The sequence below is a fragment of the Rhinatrema bivittatum genome, chromosome 1 (assembly GCF_901001135.1).
Source record: "Rhinatrema bivittatum chromosome 1, aRhiBiv1.1, whole genome shotgun sequence".
NCBI classification, from domain to species: Eukaryota; Metazoa; Chordata; class Amphibia; order Gymnophiona; family Rhinatrematidae; genus Rhinatrema; species Rhinatrema bivittatum.
In genome coordinates, this window is record NC_042615.1 from 522,300,829 (window position 1) to 522,321,718 (window position 20,890).

Below are 20,890 nucleotides of genomic sequence, written 5' to 3' on the forward strand. Positions count from 1 at the left end.
CTAGGTGTCCCCACTGATTCGCTCCCTCCCTTCAGGGGCTGTGAATGCTGATTTCATGGCATTACCCAGCTCCGGCCCACCCAGAGAATGAAAAACCTGATTAGGGAATTTATTTATTTATTTTAAAACTTTTCTATACCGTTGCTAAGTTAAATACCGTCGCAACGGTTTACATGTAGGCACATGTTTAATGTAGGTAAAAGTGTACAATAGTACATTCTAACAGGTGCCGTCAAAGGTTCGGTTACAATATATCATTAGACATAATCATTTAGCGAAGTAGTTCATGACCAATTGTACCAAGGTACTTACACCGGTAGTTTTATTACACATAGTATTATAGTTATGGTTTATTGTGGTGTGGAGTTCATAGACTAATCTACTGTATAGTCCTAAGGACTGTATGTCGGTGCCTTTCTGTCTTTTCCTGAAATATTTCTCTCTATTCTCCCGTCTCTTTGTAAAATGCTTGTTTAAAAAGCCATGTTTTTAGGTTTTTCTTGAATGTCTTGAGATCACTTGTAGCCTGATCTCTGGAGGCATTGTGTTCCAGATTATGGGTCCTGCTAGTGATAGGGCTCTTTCTCTCACTTGTGTCAGTCTTGCTGTTTTAACTGATGGAATGGTTAGGAGTGCTTTATTTGCTGAGCGGAGGTTCCTGTGTGGAGTGTGTACCCGTAATGCTGTGTTCAACCAGTCTGATTTCTCATCATAAATTAGTTTGTGAATGATACATAGGGTTTTGTATTTAGTTCTGTGTTCAATTGGTAGCCAATGTAACTCTGCTAGGGTTTCAGTTATATGGTCCCTCCTTCTTTTTCCAGTTAGCTGCTGTGTTCTGAAGTATTTGCAGTGGTCTTAATGTTGTATTAGGTAGTCCTAGCATAAGGGCATTGCAGTAATCTGTGCTGGAGAAGATTAGTGCCTGCAGTATTGTTCGGAAGTCATTTTGAGTTTGCAGTGGTTTAAGTTTTCTGAGTACTATGAGATTTGCATAACCTTCCCTTACTTTTAGTGATATGTGTTGTTTCAGATTGATTTCAGAGTCTATTATTATTCCCAGGTTACGTACTTTTTCTGGTAGTTCAATTTTCTGGTTGTCTTTGAGTATTATTGATGTTTGACTGATTTCAGAATTTTTTCGTTCTAAGTGAAGAAATTCTGTATTATCAATATTAATTACAAGTTCCATTTGTGTCAGTAGTTGTTTTATAATGCTTAGGTACATGTTGGTTAGGTTTAATGTTTTCTCTAGAGTGTCCTCTATGGGTAGAATTAGTTGAATGTCGTCGGCGTAAATGTAGTGGATAATTCCTAGCCCTGCAAGTAAGTGGCATAATGGCAGCATGTATATGTTAAAAAGGGTCGCAGATAGGGAATCAATCCAGAAACTCATCCCTGCCAATTAGCCACCAGGATAGCCCATGTCTTCAGACATCCCACCTTCAAATGCATTCTGGTACATGTACAGCCTGATTTTATCAGGAAAAAGCAGGAAAATACAGAACACAAGGCAGCGAGACCTGAATTCCAAGCCCAGAACTAGCCAAAAATCTCCCTCCAGAAACTGGGTCTGGAATAGACAAGAGTAAAATGTGATACAATGAAATTAGACCACATCCAAGCAGTGGTGTAGTGAGGGAGGGGCCAGGGGGGCCAAGGGCTCTGGGCACCAGACTGTAGAGGCACCAAGACGACAGGGGATCACATCCCATCCAAAGAAGAAAAGGTTCTTCTGCCACCAGGGGCACCTATCCTGTCCGGTGGTAGAAAAGAAGGAGGCCCGCAGTAGCTGGGGAAGCCCATACCACCTGGTGGCGAAAAAGAATCCCCTGCCGAAGCAAGGCCACAATGGAAGCCCATCTCCGTGGCAGTGAAGAAGGCCCCCATGGAAGCAAGGCTGCCACGGAAGCCCATCCCCGCAGCGGCGGAGAAAGGGGTTTGGCTTGGCAGTGAGGCCCAGTGCATGCATGTGAAAATGAGAGCCTGATTGTAGTTGTTTGTGCATGAGAATGGGAGCCTGGATGTTTGCCTGTGAGAATTGGAGCCCGGGTATGCATATGTAAGTGTGAAAGAATGGTAGCCCGGGTATGTGTGGGTCATGAGAGGTCTTGAACGAGTAGATGTGACTCGGTTATTTTCACTTTCGAATAATAGAAGGACTAGGGGGCATTCCATGAAGTTAGCAAGTAGCACATTTAAGACTAATCGGAGAAAATTATTTTTCACTCAACGCACAATAAAGCTCTGGAATTTGTTGCCAGAGGATGTGGTTAGTGAAGTTAGTGTAGCTGGGTTCAAAAAAGGTTTGGATAAGTTCTTGGAGGAGAAGTCCATTAATGGCTATTAATCAATTTTACTTAGGGAATAGCCACTGCTATTAATTGCATCAGTAGCATGGGATCTTCTTAGTGTTTGGGTAATTGCCAGGTTCTTGTGGCCTGGTTTTGGCCTCTGTTGGAAACAGGATGCTGGGCTTGATGGACCCTTGGTCTGACCCAGCATGGCAATTTCTTATGTTCTTATGTGTGTGTGCGTGTGTATGAAAGAATGAGAGCATGAATGTGGGTGTTTATGTGTGAAAGAATGGGAGCATGAGTGTGGGTGTTTATGTGTGAAAGAATTATGGGAGCCTGAGTGTGGGTGTTTGTGTGTGAAAGAATGGGAACCTGGCTGTGTGTGTGTGCAAGAATAGAAGCCTGAATGTTTTCTGTGTGAAAGAATGGGAGCCTGAGTGTTTTCTGTGTATAAAAATGGGAACCAGGTTGTTATATGTGTGTGTGTGTGTGTGTGTGTGTGAGAGAGAGAGAGAGAGAGAATGGGAGCCTGAGTGTGTGTGTTTGGGCAAGAATGGAAGCCTGGGTGTTGTGTGTTTGTGTGTGAGAATGGAAAAGTAGGTGTATGAATGAGAGTTTGTGTGTGTGGTAGAATATGTGAGAGTGACAGCTTGTGGGTGTAAGCTAGTTTGTGAGTGAAAGCATGAGTCTTTGTGTGTGTGTGAGAGAGAGGAAGGGAAGAAGATAGGAAAGAGAAGAAACAGAAAGAGAAAAGTAACCCTGGAGAAAGAATTAGGAAAGACTGAGAAGTGGAAAAAAGAGACTGGGACCAACTGATTAGAAAAATAAGAAGATCAGACAACAAAGGTTAAAAAAAAAATTTATTTTGAGATTTTAGCAATTGGAATATGCCATCCCAAAAGTGGGGAGAAAACATCTGTGCGTCTTATGGAGCGAATGGAGCGTCTCTCCCGTCTCGCGCGCCGTCCCCTTCCTCCTCCCCCAACTGAGCTCAATCAGCACACGGCGCAGGTCAAATGTATACCGCCCCCCACGACCCTCTGGTGTGTCTGGATAGATGCGAGGGAGATGGCCCGCGCCGACCATGGGCCCCAATGCTGTGTGTCATCCTCCGCCGGCGGAGCTTGAGCTCCCTGCCGGTCTGCTGCTCCTAGGGCGCACCCCGCCGCAAGAGCCGGCGCGGCACAGGCCAGACATCAGCCGCCCGAACCAAGTGGGCTACGGAGGCCCCTCCAGTTCTTATGGCTGACATTTGACCTGCGCTGCGCCGGCCTTCGCAGCAAGATGCACTCCGGGAACAGCAGACCGGCAGGGAGCTGTTTGAACTGGAGGGGCCTCCGTCGCGCACGCGGTTCTAACAGCTGATGTCTGACCTGCGCCACGCCGATCTTCGCAGTGAGATGCACCCCGGGAATGGTGGACCAGCGGGGAGCTCGGGCTCTGTCGGCGGAGGACGATACATGGCATCGGGGTTTGTGGTTGGTGCAGGCTATTTCCTTCTCATTTGTTTGGATGTATTGGAGGGTCATGGGGGTGGTATACTGCCCGGGATGGAGAATACATGACACAGACCTTTGCTTTTTTAGTTTTTTGTGTGGTTCAGTGTTTCTGATAAAATGTTTCTTGCATATGAAGCAATGTGGCTTTTCAGAACTGATTAGCAGTTTGACAGCTAAAATTAATGAAAAGCAAACAGAATTACTGCCTGTGCTGATTAAGTGGCTACCTGTTGAAATATTAGGAGCAAATTGCTTTCCTAATCAATGTAATATAACCCTGACTATTTATTATTGAACTTTGGAGCAGTCATGAAAGTTTAAAATAACTGGTGTGAGAGCTGTGTGAATGAGGGAGAGAGTCTGAGTGTGTGATTGTCTGTGGGTATGTGTATATGTGAGGGAGAGCCAGTGAGGTGAATGGGGGAGAGAGCTAGTGAGTGTGAAAGAGCCTATGTATGATTGTGAGGGAGAGAAAACCAGTGAGTACCTGTGTGGATGTTCTCTGCCTTACTATAAAAAACAAAACCAAAAAAATATCCCACGGACAGCCACCAGGGGGGAGCTCTGTACAGAGCCCATCATGGGGACAGAATTTTTTTTTCTTATTTTCCTCCTCTAAATTCTAGGTGCGTCTTATGGTCAGGTGCGTCTTATAGTAGCTCGGGAGTGGAGAGGAGAGGGAAGGGGAAGGGGAAGTGGAAGTGAGATTATGTGTATGTGGGGGGGGGGGGGGGGTGTAGGGAACTGGGAAAGGCCAAAATGCATCGCCGTGCGAAAATTGCAAAAGTCCCCCTCCCTTGCGTGCGCCGCCCGCACATACGTGAGCATGTTATAAAATCGGCACATTCTTGTGTGTGCGCCAGGAAGCGCGCGCACATTATAAAATATACCCCTTCAAGTCTGCACTTTTCCATTTATACATTATGGTCACTTTATTCTGTATTTGGGGAGGATCTGTCTGTGTTCTGCATTTGTGACGGAGGTCAAGTATTCTGCTAATGTGTTATTTTCAATGCAGGGACCTGTAGAAGTTTGGTTTGTTCTGTTTTCCTTGTAGGAGATATATTGGTGTTTTAGAGCCTGCTGTAAAGTTTGCAGGTCACCTTTTCATAGGATTCTGAGTGCTGACAGTTAGTGCTGTTTTGGAATGGGAGGTTTATTATATTGAAATTGTAATTTAGTTCGCTCATGGCTTTCTGAGGACCAAGCCCACACCTAACATGCGTTACAATAGTCCCAATACCATATGTGTTCCAAGTGTCTTTTTGGCTTTTGTGCAGTTTTCTGGTTGATACCACAACACTGCATGTAAAAATAATATACATGCTGTTGTGATATTTTTACTTCATAAGACTGTACTTTGAGTGTCCTTTTTCATGTAAAATCTTTTATTATAAATGCCGTGGAGGGGGGGGAAGGCTGGGCATAAAGCTGTAAGCTGTAAGGTTCACTTAGGGAGCCTAATACCCTTGCACCGACCCTGATTAGAAAAAGAATACAAATTAAATGTAAATAAATAAATAAATAACTAAATAAAATAAATGAAGGGCCAACACAGTAACTGTTCCCACAGGACTGCAAAAAAGTTAGTACTGGCCCTGCAGGGCGGCTCCCTGTGGTGATGAACTGGCTGAGTTCCTGCCCTTTCCCAGTGAAAAGAGACCCCACACAGTGATGCCATGTGATGATGCACTGGTGGGTAATGGTGGGAGAGAAGGGGGGGGGGGGAGACAGGGAAGGGGGGTGCAGGGGAGACAACACAAATGCATCGGCCCCAGGGTGCCGGAGACCTTCGGTATGTGCCTCTGCACCCAAGGCAACAGGCCTGCATCGCACACTCACCTTGCACTCTTTTGAAGACTCTGGAATTCATAAACTTTAAAAATCTGTCTGCATAAAAGCTCGGTCGGTGGACTGACACAGTATCCTGAAAACACAAACCAGCAGCGGGTCAAAACAAAAGGGAGGCAAAAACATTTCTCGGCGCATGTGCCAAGGCTGCGTGCTACATTTGGAGCATGTTATCTCACAAATGCATACCCTGCCCTGACTCACAAAAGAAAATATTGAGACATTCTTTCCTAGCCAGCTGCGATTTTCTAGCTGTGCACAACAAACACACTGAGCTGGGACAGATGATAACGCCCTTAGTGAAAATATTTACGCCGAACTGATTAACTGTTTGAGATTTTTGCAATGATGCTTTAGAACAGTGCGACTTCAATGCTTAAAAACGACTTCATTATCTTTTATGAAAGCTGAGATACTTTAATGTTTCCTGGAAAGGAGTGGAAATCGTTAATTTCTTCCTTATCCTGAGGCAGAGGTCATGGCTGCTTCAAGATTTTAAAGATACTTCTTCTTGGACTAGGGCAAAGAAAACACTGGGATTTGGATTAGCTGCATTATCCAATTTCTTTGGAATTTATAAAGCTCATTTTGGGATGGCCTATTTTCAGATAAATGATGTTACTTTCCTGCTTTAGTCTAGTACCTTAGTTCACATTGAAAGAAATGGTGCAAATAGAAAATACCTTGGTTTGCATATCGATTTTTTAAAAGTTTTTTCTAGCCACACTTTTATGCTGCTTGCTGTTGGTCTTCGTCCTAGATCTCCTTTCTAGATGGTTTTAACATAAGTTCAGTTTAAAACATAATAATCTTATTATGGCCAGTACTTTATTTTCATCTAATATAATCTGCTTTGATATTAAAATCAGGATGCTGTTACGATCAGCTCTGACATTTAAACTTGTTTTACAAAGGGACAAGCATTTCAGTTTTCTGGTATGGTTCCAATTATCCTATTGGAAAGAAGTTGGTTGATTTGAGCTGCATTTAAGACATAGTGGGGTAGATTTTATAACCTGCACGCGCGGCCTACATGTGTGCGCACTACCCGGCATGCACACATGTAGCCCGATTTTATAACATGCACGTGCATGTTATAAAATTCGGGGTCGGCACGCGCAAGGGGGTGCACAATTGTGCACCTTGTGCACGCCAAGCCACGCTGCCTTCCTCCGTTCCCTTCCCCCTAGCCTGACCTTCCCACCCCTTCCCCTAACCTTTCCCCCCCAGCCCTACAGTAACCCTCCCCAAAGTTGTATCCTACCTTTTGCGCCTGCGACTGGGCAGGCGCAAGTTGCGCGTGCCGACAGGCTGCCAGCACGCGATCCCTCGACACAGCGGCAATGGCCGCTGTGTTGCAGGCCTCTGGTCCCCGCCCCTGCCCCACCCCCAGACCATCCCACCCACGCCCCGCCCCTTTTGTAAAGCCCCAGGACTTACATTCGTCCCGGGGCTTTACGCGCGCCGCCGGGCCTTTTTAAAAATAGGCCTGGCGCGCGTAAGGCCAGTTACGCATATAAATCCTCCAGATTTGCGTGTGTAACCTTTTGAAAATCTGGCCCAGTATGAGCATTTTGTTGTATATTTTGGTGAAAAGGGTTCACAAACTAGATTTTTTTTGTATGCTTACTGTTTTGATGTTTTTGCCAGCAGTGATTAAAATCTCTGCCACGGTAGCAGGGATGTAGCTGTGTATGAATTATATAAAATAAAATATGCAAACACAAAATACTTATTAAAATCTTTTTATAATTTAGGCAATATTGATGATAAGATGCTATAATTCTGTAAATTTTTGCATAATGTTCTCTTTTTTGGTTATTGTATATACTCTTGGGGTACACATGTTTCAGATTTTTAATCCATGTGCTGCTGTATAATTATATATAAACAAAGTTAACATGATGAAGAGCACAGCGGCTTCTCTATGACCGAGCTGCATTGTAAAGTAGAAGTGTCTAAACGGGAGGCGCAGTTAAAAAAAAAATGCAAATGCTTATTTCTTCTTAGGACAGAAATACAACTAAAGATTGTAGAAATTGTGTTTATTATAATAGCTCACTTATTGAACGTTTTTGGCTGTAGTGTTATTTTGATGTCCTCCTGCCCTCCTCCAGGATGTCCATTCATAGAACGGATTCGGACCAAAGCAATTTCCTGAGTGAAAGCCAATGGGGCAGGGGGCTGGGAAGACAGGGATGTGAGAGCTGGGGGTGGAGCAGAAGGGAATTGAAGACTTAACCACTGGGAGGACAACAAAAGAACAACGATCTATTTATTTATTAATAATAATAAAAGAACGATGATGTCTTGTCATGTTTTTAGTGAAAGGGAGAACATGGGGAGCACAGATGTCAAAGGGATCTGGCCGGGTAGGTCAGGAGTTAATTACCTAGTAGATCCTAGAGGCTGGAAATTGTCAAAATACTGCTTCCTTGTTCTGCTAAGCAAATAACACAAAATAACATAACAATACAAAATACTGCCTCACACAAAAGTAAGCCAATGCTGCTTATTTTAACTTTTCTTTCTATATAAAAAAGGGAGTACAAATTTAAATGCAATTACAAAAAATCTGTGCAATTGTTAGTAACCAGAACCTAAGATAGTAAGTGATAAACATGAAAACATGCTTATAAGATTATATGTTTGTTTTGTGTTATATAGTAAAATTGGTTCTTACCTGCTAATTTTCGTTCCTGCAGTACCACGGATCAGTTCAGGCAGCTGGGTTTTGCCTCCCTTCCAGCAGATGAAGACAAAGAAAAACTTCGAGAGCGTCCTCTCATAACCTGGTGTGCCACCTGCTGCTCCTCAGTATTTACTCGTACCCAAGCAGAACAATAGTATTCAAATAAACCATGTAACTCAATTAACTTCCCTCTACCCCTTGAACCAGCAGAGGATGAAGAACCAAACTTCAAAATGTGAACGTTTTGGAAACCATATAGTAAGCTCGTGCCATTCTTCAGAAAAAAGGGGCTACAAAGAATAGAATAGTTGGAGTGGGCTTTCCAAACACACACACACCCCTAACCCCTTCATTGGGTGGGCATCTGGGCTGATCCGTGGTACTACAGGAACGAAAATTAGCAGGTAAAAAACAATTTTCCTTTCCCTGTAGGTACCCGGATCAATCCAGACAGCTGGGATGTACCCAAGCTTTCCTAAGTAGGGCGGAACCATGAGAGCCCTGCTCGAATGACACTGACACCGAAACTGCCGGCATTCGAATCCTGGATGTCCAAATGGTAGTGTCTGGAAAAAGTGTGTAGAGACTTCCAGGTAGCCGCCCTGCAGATCTCCTGCGGGGAGACTAGCTGACATTCCACCCATGGGGCTGCCTACATCCTGGTGGAGTGAGCTTTCAGCCCATTTGGGAGTGATCGACCATGGCATATATATGCCGTCAACCACTCCTGGGCTCCTTCAGCCAACGAGCGATAGCAGGTTTGGACGCCTTCTGGCCTCTCTTCGGACCGTGCCACAGCACAAACAGGTGATTTGACAATCGGAAACCATTGGTAGCCTCCAAATAGAGCAACAAGGCCCTGTGAACATCCAGCCGCCTCAGCTCCTTCGCCTGAGGATCCTTCAGTTGTGTGTCCGAAAAGGCTGGAAGCTCCATGGATTGGATCAGATGAAACGCTGAGACCACCTTATGTAAAAAGGATGGAACTGTGCGTAGTGAAACTCCGGAATCAGAGATGCAGAGAAAAGGCTCCCTGCAGGATAAGGCCTGAAGCTCCAATACCCTCCTGGCGGAGCAAATAGCCACCAAAAAAACAACCTTCAGCGTGAGATCTTTCAAAGTGGCTTGAAGGGGGCTTCGTACAATGCACGGAGCACCAGCTTAGATTCCATGAGGGACAGAGACTTTCTCCTCTGAGAAAGCGCACCACATCCGGATGAGTCACCAGGGAAGAACCCTGGATAGGGCCCCTCAAACATTCCAGAGCCGAAACCTAAACCTTCAGGGAATTGTAAGACAGCCCTTTGTCAAGGCCATACTGCAGAAAGGAAAGAACAAGGGTCACCAACGCTCATCGAGGATGTACCCCCTGAAGCTGACATCAGGACTCGAAGACCTTTCAGATACGAGTGTATGCTTGTGACATTGATGCTTTCCGAGCCCGCAGCAGGGTAGATATAATTGCCTCCGGGTAGCCATTCTTCCTTAACTGTCTCCTTTCAAAAGCCAATCCACAAGACAAAGCAATCCGCCTGATTGAAAATTATAGGGCCCTGGTGCAGGAGATTAGGAAGATGGCCCAGCCGTAGGGGCCCGTCCAGACCCAGATTCACGAAGTCCGCAAACCAAGGCCTTCGAGGCCACTCGGGAGCCACGAGAATCACTCGTCCTGGGTGAAGCTCTATCCTCCGGATAATCTTGCCCACTAGCGGCCAAGGAGGAAACACGTAGAAAAGAACGTCGACCAGCCAAGGGACCACCAAGGCGTCAACTCCCTCTGCGCCGTAATCCCTTTTGTGACTGAAGAAGCACGGAACTTTGGCATTTGAGTGGATTGCCATCAGGTCCATATGAGGTTCGCCCCATCTGTGACAGATCAGATGCATGGCTGTTTCGGACAGCTCCCATTCTCCTGGATCTAGCTGTTGTTGGCTGAGGAAGTCCGCTTGTACGTTGGCTGATCCCGCTATGTGAGAAGCTGCCAACATCTCCAAATTCTGTTTCAACCAGGATAATAACATTGCTGCTTCGAGAGCTACAGGATGATTCTTGGTTCCTCCTTGCCTGTTGATATAGGCTACGGTCGTCGCATTGTTCAATATCCTGACCGCCTGATTATGCAGTAGGGGGAGGAAGATCTCCAGCGCCCGAACAGCCCTTGTCTCTAGGTGATTGATCGACCAAGTCATCTCCACCGGTGACCATTGGCCCTGAACTGCTCGGGACTGACACACTGCCCCCCAGCCAGACAGGCTGGCGTCGGTCATCACCACCATCCACCGGGGGACCTCCAGACTCATCCCGCGCTCCAGATGGCCGTGAGCAAGCCACCACGACAGACTGAACCTGGTGATGGTTGTAAGCAGTAGCGGAAGATGGAATTGTTCCGACAGCGGATTCAAGCTGGCTAGCAATGCGGCTTGCAGAGGTCCAATATGCGCAAAGGCCCATGGGACAAGCTCCAATATAGATGCCATGGAACCAAGAACCTGTAAATAATCCTAGACTCTAGGCACCAAGGCTCGCCGCAAATTCCGGACTTGATCCTGCAGCTTGCGAATCCTGTCTCCGGAGAGAAAAACCTTTCCTACTCGGGTATCACAAGCACGCTCCCAAAAATTCCAGGACCTGGGAAGGGACTAAATGGCTCTTGGCGAGGTTGACCACCCAGCCCAGGGATCTCAGGCGACATAAAACTACATCCATTGCTTGGGAGCACAGAACTTCCGACTTCGCTCGGATAAGCCAATCGTCCAGGTAGGGATGCACCAGAATCCCCTCCTTCCTGAGGGCTGCTGCTACCACCACCATAACCTTGGTGAAGGTCCAAGGTGCCGTGGCCAGTCCGAAAGGTAGAGCACAGAACTGGTAATGTTGCCCCATGATCATGAACCTAAGGAATCTCTGATGGTCCTGACGGATCCCGATATGGAGATAGCCTTACTTCAGGTCTAGGAAAGCCAGATACTCGCCCTTTTGGACCGCTGCAATGACAGAACGCAGGGTCTCCATTCGAAAGCGGAGCACCTTGAGAGCCATGCTCACCTTCTTCAAATCCAAGATGGGTGGAAGGATCCTTCCTTCTTTGGGACAACAAAGTAAATGGAGTAATGCTCCTTCCCGTGCTCTGACTGGGGGACTGGAACGATGGCCCCCAGGGAATGGAGTCAACATAGGGTCTGGCGCACTACGAATTCTTTTTCTGAAGACCCACAAGGGAACACCAGAAACATGTCCCTTAACGGACGAGCAAATTCTAATGTGTAGCCATGTTCTATTACACTGAGAACCCACCGGTCTGATGTAACCTTGACCCACTCCTGGAGAAAAAGGGAAAGGCAGCCCCCTGTGACGAGGTCCACGGAGTGGGTCGGCCACAATTCACTGTGCTGACTTGGCCCCGCTGGGCCCTTGTCCCGCACCTTCCCGGGCCATCCGGCATCCACAATATACTGCGACCAAAGCCGGAACCTCCCCAAGACTTGCCTCTGGCCCGAGTTGGGGGCTCTGCTCTGCCGAAACTGCTTTTGGCCATGAAAGCAGGAGCGGGTGGAAGAAAAGGGCCTCTGTCCTCTAGGCCTAGCTTCTGGGAGCTTGTTCTCCCCCAAACTCCTGATCATTTGCTCGAGGTCCTCCCCAAAAAGGAGTTTGCCTTTGAAGGGGAGTGCCCCCAGCTGAGCTTTGGAGGAAACATCCGCCGACCAATTCCGGAGCCACAGCAACCTGTGCGCTGACACCGCAGAGACCATGGTATGCAAGGAAGTGCGAAGCAGAAAATAGAAGGCATCTGCACCATACGCCACTACCGCCTTCAAGCGTTCGGCCTGCTTTGCCTCTGAGGGATCAAGATCCTTGGCACTTTGCAATTGCTACACCCAGCGGAGGCCTGCTTGGAGCATGTAACTGTTACAAACCGCAGCACGAATGCCCAGGGCAGAGACGTCAAATATCCTTTTGAGATAACCCTCCAGTTTACGATCCTGGAGATCCTTCAAGGCCACTGCTCCTGCCACAGGAATAGTCATGCACTTGGTGACTACCATAACGGATGCATCCACCTTTGGGAACCTCAGGAGGTCCAAGATATGCTCTGGTAAGGGATATAGTTTGTATATCGCTCTGCTGACCTTGAGACCTGTCTCTGGAGTATCCCACTCCTGGAGCATCATCTGTCGGAGCATGGCATGCAGGGGTAACGTCATAACGGGCCCACGCAAGCCCGCGAGGACAGGATCCACCTTATCTGAACCTGGTTGCAGTGGCGATTCCTCAATCCCAAGCTGTGCCAGGACATGTGGAATAAGGGGTGCCAACTCGTCACGCTGAAACAATTGCACCACCTTTGGATCATCCCCCTCCACTGAGGGTGAATGATCAGGCCTGGTCTCAAGGTCCGGGGCGTCAGGGGGCGAAATGGGGTACACAGCCCCTCCCCCAGGTCTGAATCCTCCGGAAAAGCGTCTCGTGTGGTCCTCCGTCCCATGGGGGCTTGCATTTTGCAGATCCTGATTGCCGTCAGCGTATCATCCACCCTGGGAATCTTGTCTGGCAGACCCGCACACCCCAGGGGGTTTGGGAGTCCTCTCTTAGGGGCACCACTGACCAAAAAGGCCTGATGCATCAAAAGAATAAATTCTGGCGAGAAAACCACAGGACCTCCTAAATTCCCCTCCAGGGAAAAAGGGTCCTCCTCATGAAGCCCCCCTGCAGCCCCTCAGGCCTCCACAGGGCTGGCACTGGCCGGAGAGAGCACTGGGGGTAGATCCCCACCCCCCACAGTTCTGTCCTCTGCGGCACGAAACACGCCCCAAATGGCCGCCAATCCTGTGCTTAGGGGGAACGGGTCGGCTGTAAGCTGCTGAGCAGCGAGCAACCTCCTGGTGCTTGCTTGCTGCGCAATCGCACCCGAAACAGCACCCGAAGAGCCCTTCCCGCCGGGGTGGCACAAGTCGCAGCAGCCCGAGGAGACACGGCCCGACAGCCATTCTCCACAGCGCGAGCACCGGCTCATGCGCAGCATGTCGGGTGCAGGAAGTTCGGGGCAGTCGCCGGCAGCCGAGGAAAGGGAAGAGAAAAAGAATCTGGAGGGAAGGAAATCACCCAACCCATCGTCCTCACTGACCCGAATAACTGGAAACCGCCGCGCAGCCGATCAGCCCTGCTGTCGAGTTCCCCTCAGCTGAAAAAAGTTCAGTTTTGTTTTTTTTTTTTTAACAAGAGAGGAAGAAATAAATTAAAGGGATACTTCCCTGAAGATCTGGTAGAGGCTGCAAAGGAGGAAGGAGCTGGACCACCAGCTATCACTCCGCCGGCCACAAGACAGGAGCCAATTTTGGGGTTCCCAAGCCCTGTTCGTCTGCTGCCTACTACTGGGGAGGATGATCCCATCAGGGCCCTAACAACTCCCTGGGAGGCTCCAACTGAAATCCTTTTCTTTCCTGGGGTTGTTGGTTTTTTTTAAACTCAAATTTCCACTTGGGATCAGAACCGCATGTTTTGCACCACCTCCATCTGCTGGAGACAGAGAAATACTGAGGAGCAGCAGGTGGCACACCAGGTTATGAGAGGGCGCTTTCGAAGTTTTTCTCTGTCTCCATCTGCTGGAAGGGAGGCAAAACCCAGTTGTCTAGACTGATCCGGGTACGTACCGGGGACTCTCTTTCCGCAAAATTATCAGAATTTTTCCGAGTACAACTTTAGCAATAATAATCGATGAGAAAGTGACTCACCCCATCATAAACAAGTGCTTTCCAGGAATGCTCCAGCTTCTTTATTAACCTGATCACAAAATAATAATGAATAATATGAAACAGACTACAGGAAATTATACCTGTCCAATCAAATGTTATTTATTTATTTATTTATTTAAATCTTTTTCTATACCGTCATTAAGGTGGGTGCCGTCACAACGGTTTACATAAAGGCACATAAAAGTAATGCAATTATAATCTTTCGTTTTACATAGGTGCCATAAGGTTCGGTAACAGTTTTTTAGACGAGATTAACTATTAAATGAGTGTAAAAACATGTCCAGGTCAATTCTATAGTGGTTTGAGTATAGGACTCATTCTATAATTGTAACTTTATCCTTTACTGCAGAAATGTTACCTTTTTTTTGTTACCTGCCTTTCTAAATAAACTTTGCTCAAAGCAGGGTATGTTTGGATGATAAAATAAAAATAATACATTTCAGGCTAAGGCAATGGCTATGATCAGTCGTACCTGTAAGACTGAAGGATATCAATGATCCCCATGAACAGAAGCAGCCTCTCTCCTCTGTGGCTTTTAGCTGGAATGCCTCCCATTCTGTCCACCAGAACAAAACAAAAAGCAGCTTCAGGTCAGTTTGCAAATCAAAGGGGCTTCGTTTTCTTTCCCTAGCGGCTTCCTCCGGTTCCTCTGGACCTCCAGGTCAATTGCAATCTGCTCCAGCCGGGGTTTATCTGCGTTTGCCTTCCCCTAAACCCCCCCAATTCCACTTTGATCCCGCCTTTTCTCTCATTTAGCTGGGCCCTTGCAGTGGCAATCGTTTGACAGAGAGGGATGGGGCCCTTCATAAATACGCCAGGGACCCAATGTTGTAGGTGTCTCCCTTGATTGACAGTTGGGACTCCCTCCCAGAGGGGGGACCGACTGTGACCAGTGCTCCAGCCGGTCTGAGGAGTGGTAACTGGGTTTGGGACTCGAACCCAAGTGTATATAACATGGCGGCACTATGAGCTGGTCCTCAAAGATTTTTTTTTTTTTTTTTACTATAACTAGTATATTTACAAATGAAAATCAGTTACTTTAATAAGTGCCTGTTATTAATATATGAGTGGTATAAAAATACAGGAATTGGTATAAATCAAATTCATACTCAGATTAATCTCTGAAGCACATGAGAGCAGTCATCTAATCATACGCCTCTGATTATTAATTAATTAAAGTAATAATTCTTGTGCTACATCATACGCCTCTGATTATTAATTAATTAAAGTAATAATTCTTGTGCTACTGGTAATACCATCATCTATGGAGGCACGTGGCAGACAGGTGAGTCTGCAGTATGATTGCCTCTCTGAGAACCAATTTGCCACAGTCCCACCGTGACTCACACCGCTTCCTGTCTTTTTTGTAAGATTAATTTGGAATTGCATTTGTAACTGTAACATAACACATCTCGGCAAATAAAAAAAACATTTGGCCAACCCCCCCTGTCTGCCCAGTTTGTCGCTGTCTACACTGCTCTAGCTGTCAGCTGTACAAGCTTGAGTGGCCACACTGCTTTAGCTCTGGTTATCACATTTCCTAGTGCTTACGAATAACTTCAGCACTAAGAAGATCTCCCAGCTGTCAGTGATTCAAGCTTGGCTACCTTCAGGAGATTGAGCTTTATCCTTTATGTCCTTAGCTGGTTAAGTACAGCCAGGTCAACCTGTAGTCCTGGGTAGATGACCTGCTACCTCCCCAGAATTTTATTTGAGAATGAACCAAAGCCCAACTGCTGCTGCTGCGAGCTGACATCAAACTTTTATATATAAATAAATAAAATGTCTTTCCGCCAGATTCAGACTTTAATGGGGCATATATCTAACACTGGGCAGATTTACAGACTGCAACATGCAGAGTTGGGTAGACTTCCCAGTCCAGTATTTCCCTGTACAAATTGCTTTTGTACTGAAAGGGCTGTCCCTAGTGGCAAGGCATGGCTTCTATTATTCATTCTGAGGCCAATGGAATAAAACCTGCGCTAAAATTGGAGTGAAATTTTAGCGCGGATTTTACTTAATGTGGGTGTTAAAAACAGGGGTTCCTGCAAGACGCAGTGGGATGCAAATCAAACAGGAGTTTAAAAAAGAGCGCTAAACGAAAAAAGCATGCTAAAATGTGAGTTAAACTGAAAAATCCACACTAATGCAGAAACGTGCTTTAAAACTGGAGTAGGGCAGTAAGTGCTTGAAGTTGGAAGGAGTGTGACAAAAATGACCTTGCATGCAAGATTGGCACTGGGCATTCTGACTTGGACACAACCTCATAGGAATGTGCAGAGGGACCGTGTACGTTACATTCGGTATTCGTATTTGTCGGGGGGGGGGGCAGATACGTTACATTCGGCAAGGGGGGGCCCCGATCCGTTCATGCGTTTCATTCTTATTCGTTTCCCGGCTAAAATTTAATTAACTACAACCCCCCACCCTCCTGACCACCCCAAGACTTGCCAAAACTCCCTGGTGGTCCAGCGGGGGTCCCGGGAGCGATCTCCTGCACTCGGGCCGTTGGCTGCCAGTAATCAAAATGGCGCCGATAGCCTTTGCCCTTACTATGTCACAGGGGCTACCGGTGCCATTGGTTGGTTCCTGTCACATGGTAGGAGCACAAGATGGCGCCAGCCAACCCCCCCCCCCCCCCCCGAAACTAATAGCGCCCGCAACATGCAAATGCATGTTGATGGGCCTATTAGTTATTCTTGCGCGATCCAGAAAGCAAAATGTGCAGCGAAGCCGCACATTTTACTTTAAAAAATGAATACCTGCCCAAAGGCTGGCATTAATTTCTGCTGGCACCGGGGAAGTGTACAGAAAAGCAGAAAAAACCGCTTTTCTGCACACCCTCCGACTTAATATCATAGTGATATTAAGTTGGAGGCCCCAAAAATTAAAAAAAAAAAAAGTAAAATCGGCCCGCGGGTCGGAAGCAGACGCTCAATTATGCCGGCGTCCATTTTCCAAACCCGTGGCTGTCAGCGGGTTTGAGAACCAACGCTGGAAAATTGAGCGTCGGCTGTCAAACCCGCTGACAGCCACCGCTCCTGTCAAAAAAGAGGCGCTAGGAACGCGCTAGTGTCCCTAACGCCTCTTTTTACGAAGGGCCACTGTATAAGGGGTAAAGCTAGCGTGTCCAAACGCGGGCTAACAGTGCGCTCCACCGGAGTGCACTGTACTGTATCCCCCCGAATGTAAGTTGTGAGGCAGGCACCAGTCACAGGTTTTCTTTGGTTTCCTGAACAGCTGGACAGCATAGGCACATAGAGTGCTAAAGTATGCACTGTTCAGCTGTTGATGCCTACCCATCCAATGCTTTGTTCATCTAACTGTAGGTGCATTCCCCAGAGAGCTTATTCTTTTATCTTACATTCCATAATGAGCCCACAAGTTGAGATGCAGAGCACCAATTTCACATGTAATGCAATTTTGACAAAGCATGGCAAGTAAAATCAAAGCATAAGCTCTCTGGGGTAGGTACCTTCAGCTGAACAGCATGCACTTTGATGCTGTGCATCTGACTTTGGCATCCTGTTCAGTTTTAGGAGCCTGCCAGACAGTTTATGCTTTGTTAAGCTAGATGTAGTTGCCCACCCCGGAGATCGCCTGCTTTGATTTGACTTGAAATTCTCTGCCAAAAGGGCCTTGGAAGCAAGAATTTTCTCTTTGGAGTAGGAACTTACAGCTAGCTGAACAAACGTAAGCTCCCTGGGGTGGGCATCTACAGTTAAACGGTTTGCCAAAATTGGATGCACAGCGCCAGTGTACTGTTCAACTGGAAGTGCCCTCCCCGAGTGCACCGGAAATGAAACTCTGGGCCTGGGGTGGAGTAAACTCACATTTCTGATGGCCAAAGTTATTCTATTGCTGTGCCCAGTGTGGAAGAAGCAGCTGGACACTGCCACACTGGGCACAGCTACAGTATAATATGGCAATGGGCTACAGGACCGGAGAATGGCTCTGCAGGGAGAAATGCTGCAAGCCTTACTTTGCTCCCCAGAAGACAGACCATCACGGGTCAGCAAAGACCTGCAGCACGGGGCGGGATATGGGAGGAGAAAGATCAGGGAAGTGCGTGCACACTGTACAGCTGGTTCACCTAAGAGACCGGCAGCATGAGGCCTGCTTGCAGTCTAGCGAGGAGCAGCGACACGGCTCTCCCGGCAGGGCCCGCTTATTGGCACCGCTCTGTCACAAAGATTCTGCCACCAGGTCCTTGCTGCGGTTGGCATACGGTGCAGTACATCAAAGAATCTCACCCCATCATTTTTCGTACATATACGGTAACGTGGCGATGTCACCGCTCAAAGGGCCGCGTAGGCATTCTCAGCCAAGTTTCAGGACAGAGCTGACATCAAACAGTTCAGAGAAGGAAATCCACCCTATTCTGCAGCTCAGGCAGGCTATTGCCCAAATAAATAATGGCAAAGGAAAAACAGGAAACCCCCAGGCAGGGGGTTATTAAGAGAACCGGTCATGCTACCGGCCAGTTTCTATCAAAGATGAACCAGGCTGTGGTTGTTTCAAAGTGAGACTGTAATTACTGTGCTGTATTTTTAGAGGATGAGTGAATGCATCCGTGATCTGGTTTGTATCTCTCTGAAGTGGCGCTGAGCTGCACTGTAAACATGCCTGTTTCACAAAAGACAGCTAGCCAAAGGACAAGCTTTCTTTTCCTTTTAAGCACCTCTGTCTCATCGCCCGTTCACTCACTCTTCACCTGCACTGTATCCTGTCCTTGGGGCCGATGCAATAAATCAGCGTGGAAAGCGGGCGCTCAGTGCTGAGCGCCCGCTTTCCGAACGCGTGCCCCCAGCCACCTCTCCTGGGCGCGCAACCGAATATTTAAATGAGGGGTCGCGCCACGCCCCTAGCACCTCCTTGGCAGCGGGTTAGAAAAACGGACGCTCAATTTTACGAGCATCCCTATTCCTAACCTGACCGCTGGCATACTTTTTTTTTTTTTAATTATTATTTTTATTTAACCTTTTGGCTCCGAGGACTTAATATCACATGATATTAAGTCAGAGGATGTACAGAAAGCAGTAGTTTCTGCTTTTCTGTACACTTTTTTGGGCTGCTCAGAAATTAATGCCTGCTCTGAGCAGGCGTTAATTTCTGAGCGTAAAAATGCGCAGGTCGGGCTCACCTTTTTTTTTTTTTTTTTTTTGGAGCTCGGGAAAATACCTAATAGCCTCATCAACATGCATTTGCATGTGATGAGCGCTATTTGTTTCACGGGGGATGGGGGGGGGGCGGGACAGCATTTTGGACGCGATGATTCCCTTCTGGAATAAGGGGTTGGGGACGCACATCCAAAACCCGTGTTCAACCGTAGGTTAAACAATGCGCTTGGCTGAGCACGCTGAATTGCATCGGCCCCCTTGTGTGGCTGCCACTTACAAGATTTAGCAATCTCAGTGGAACAGTGAGGAATAGGGTTAATTAAAACAGGGGTTTATTTCGCGTGGGTGACAAATGTCACCTCTGAATGAGCTCCGGTAGGTGAATAATTCTGGCAGTGCACGTGCTAAACTGGTGCCACCCTTTGCTGATCCCGCACAGATGTTAGTGACATGGTAGCAGTAGGTTGGGCAGAGACCTGCTGAAAGGGAAGGTTGGAATGGTTTCACAGTTTCCTCTCACTACCCAATAGGGAGATGTGATGTTTAATGAGCCCCGCTCATGCTTCTGTTTGCATATGTGTTTGTTTGTTTTATCCTTCTCTATAAGGCCTCTCTACAGGGGTGGAAAAATATTTAGAAGACGTTGGCGCCAGCCAAAAATGTTTAGGAGCCAGATAAAATGGTTTTGTTTGTTTTTTTTGATCTTTTGCCTTTTTTCTTTCTGTTTTGTCTATATTTTTAGTTTAGTTTTGTTCTTTGCTTCTTTTCCTTTTTGTTTTTCTTTGTTCTCCCCTTACCTCTCCCCTCCAGTTACTTTCCTCACCCCTTTTCCTCCTTCTTTCATCTGCTTTCAAACACCTCTTCCCCATCCTTCCAAGCATTACCCTTGTTTCAAGCACTTCTCCATCTCCTTCCAGCCACTCTTTCCACCTTAGTCTGCTTCCAAGCCCCCTGCCTTTTCTCCCCCTCCGGACTCTCGCCCCCCACCTCCCTTCCCCTGCCTTACAGCTTCAGGATCCTATGATCGGCAGCCACTGCAACTCTCCTAGGCCTGAGCCCTGACACAGTTCCCCCTGGCATAACCTCTTAACTTTTTCTTAGATGCCAGACCCCCAAATTTTAGGTACCCCGGATTTTTCAAGTCCTGCCTCCTTTTACCCCCATTCTTACCCGACTCTAAACCATTACACATTCTTTCCGGTGTTCCCCCCCCCATTTCTTCCCACACAGGTCACCTACCCTAGCTGAAAAAGCAGGACACTATCACCGTGTTTGGGAACTATTTCCAGCACTGCCCCGGGCCTGGTGGCTACTAAATTTCCAGCACTGGCCGGCTTGCGCTGAGATTCAAAAGTGGCCGTCTTGGTCTGCCTTACGTGTTCTCTGTGATGTTCACGTCGACGGTTTGCCCAGGGGCCTGTATGGATTCCATGGCTGTAGAATAGAGGACTTTCTGTCCGCCGGGGCGCTTGCTGTCCGTCGTGCTCTGAGTGGTCTCTCCGTCTTTCTCTTTGGAAGTGTGATCCAAGATGTGAACGCCCAGCAGAAGACTGTAGTCCATGATTTTAAAACTTTCCAATACCTGTCAGTGACGAGAGAAAGAAAAAAAAAAAAGAGTGTGTGGCTGAGCATGTTGTGACCAGAATCAGCGTGGACAGCCAGCCTTACGTGATACAGACGC

General features: G+C 47.2%; 1 protein-coding gene across 5 annotated transcripts in view; it reads right to left on the bottom strand.

Moving 5' to 3' along the window:
* PIP5K1B (phosphatidylinositol-4-phosphate 5-kinase type 1 beta) overlaps window positions 1-20,890 on the bottom strand; it is a 303,447-nt gene that overhangs the window by 51,450 nt on the left and 231,107 nt on the right. For all 5 annotated transcript variants that reach the window (XM_029612941.1, XM_029612950.1, XM_029612975.1 and 2 more), the window contains 4 exons: window positions 20,586-20,791; window positions 14,562-14,645; window positions 14,069-14,117; window positions 5,639-5,723 (listed from right to left, as the gene is read on the bottom strand). In XM_029612941.1, the coding sequence (XP_029468801.1) occupies window positions 5,639-5,723; window positions 14,069-14,117; window positions 14,562-14,645; window positions 20,586-20,791 (424 nt within the window). The remainder of the gene's footprint in view (window positions 1-5,638; window positions 5,724-14,068; window positions 14,118-14,561; window positions 14,646-20,585; window positions 20,792-20,890) is intronic.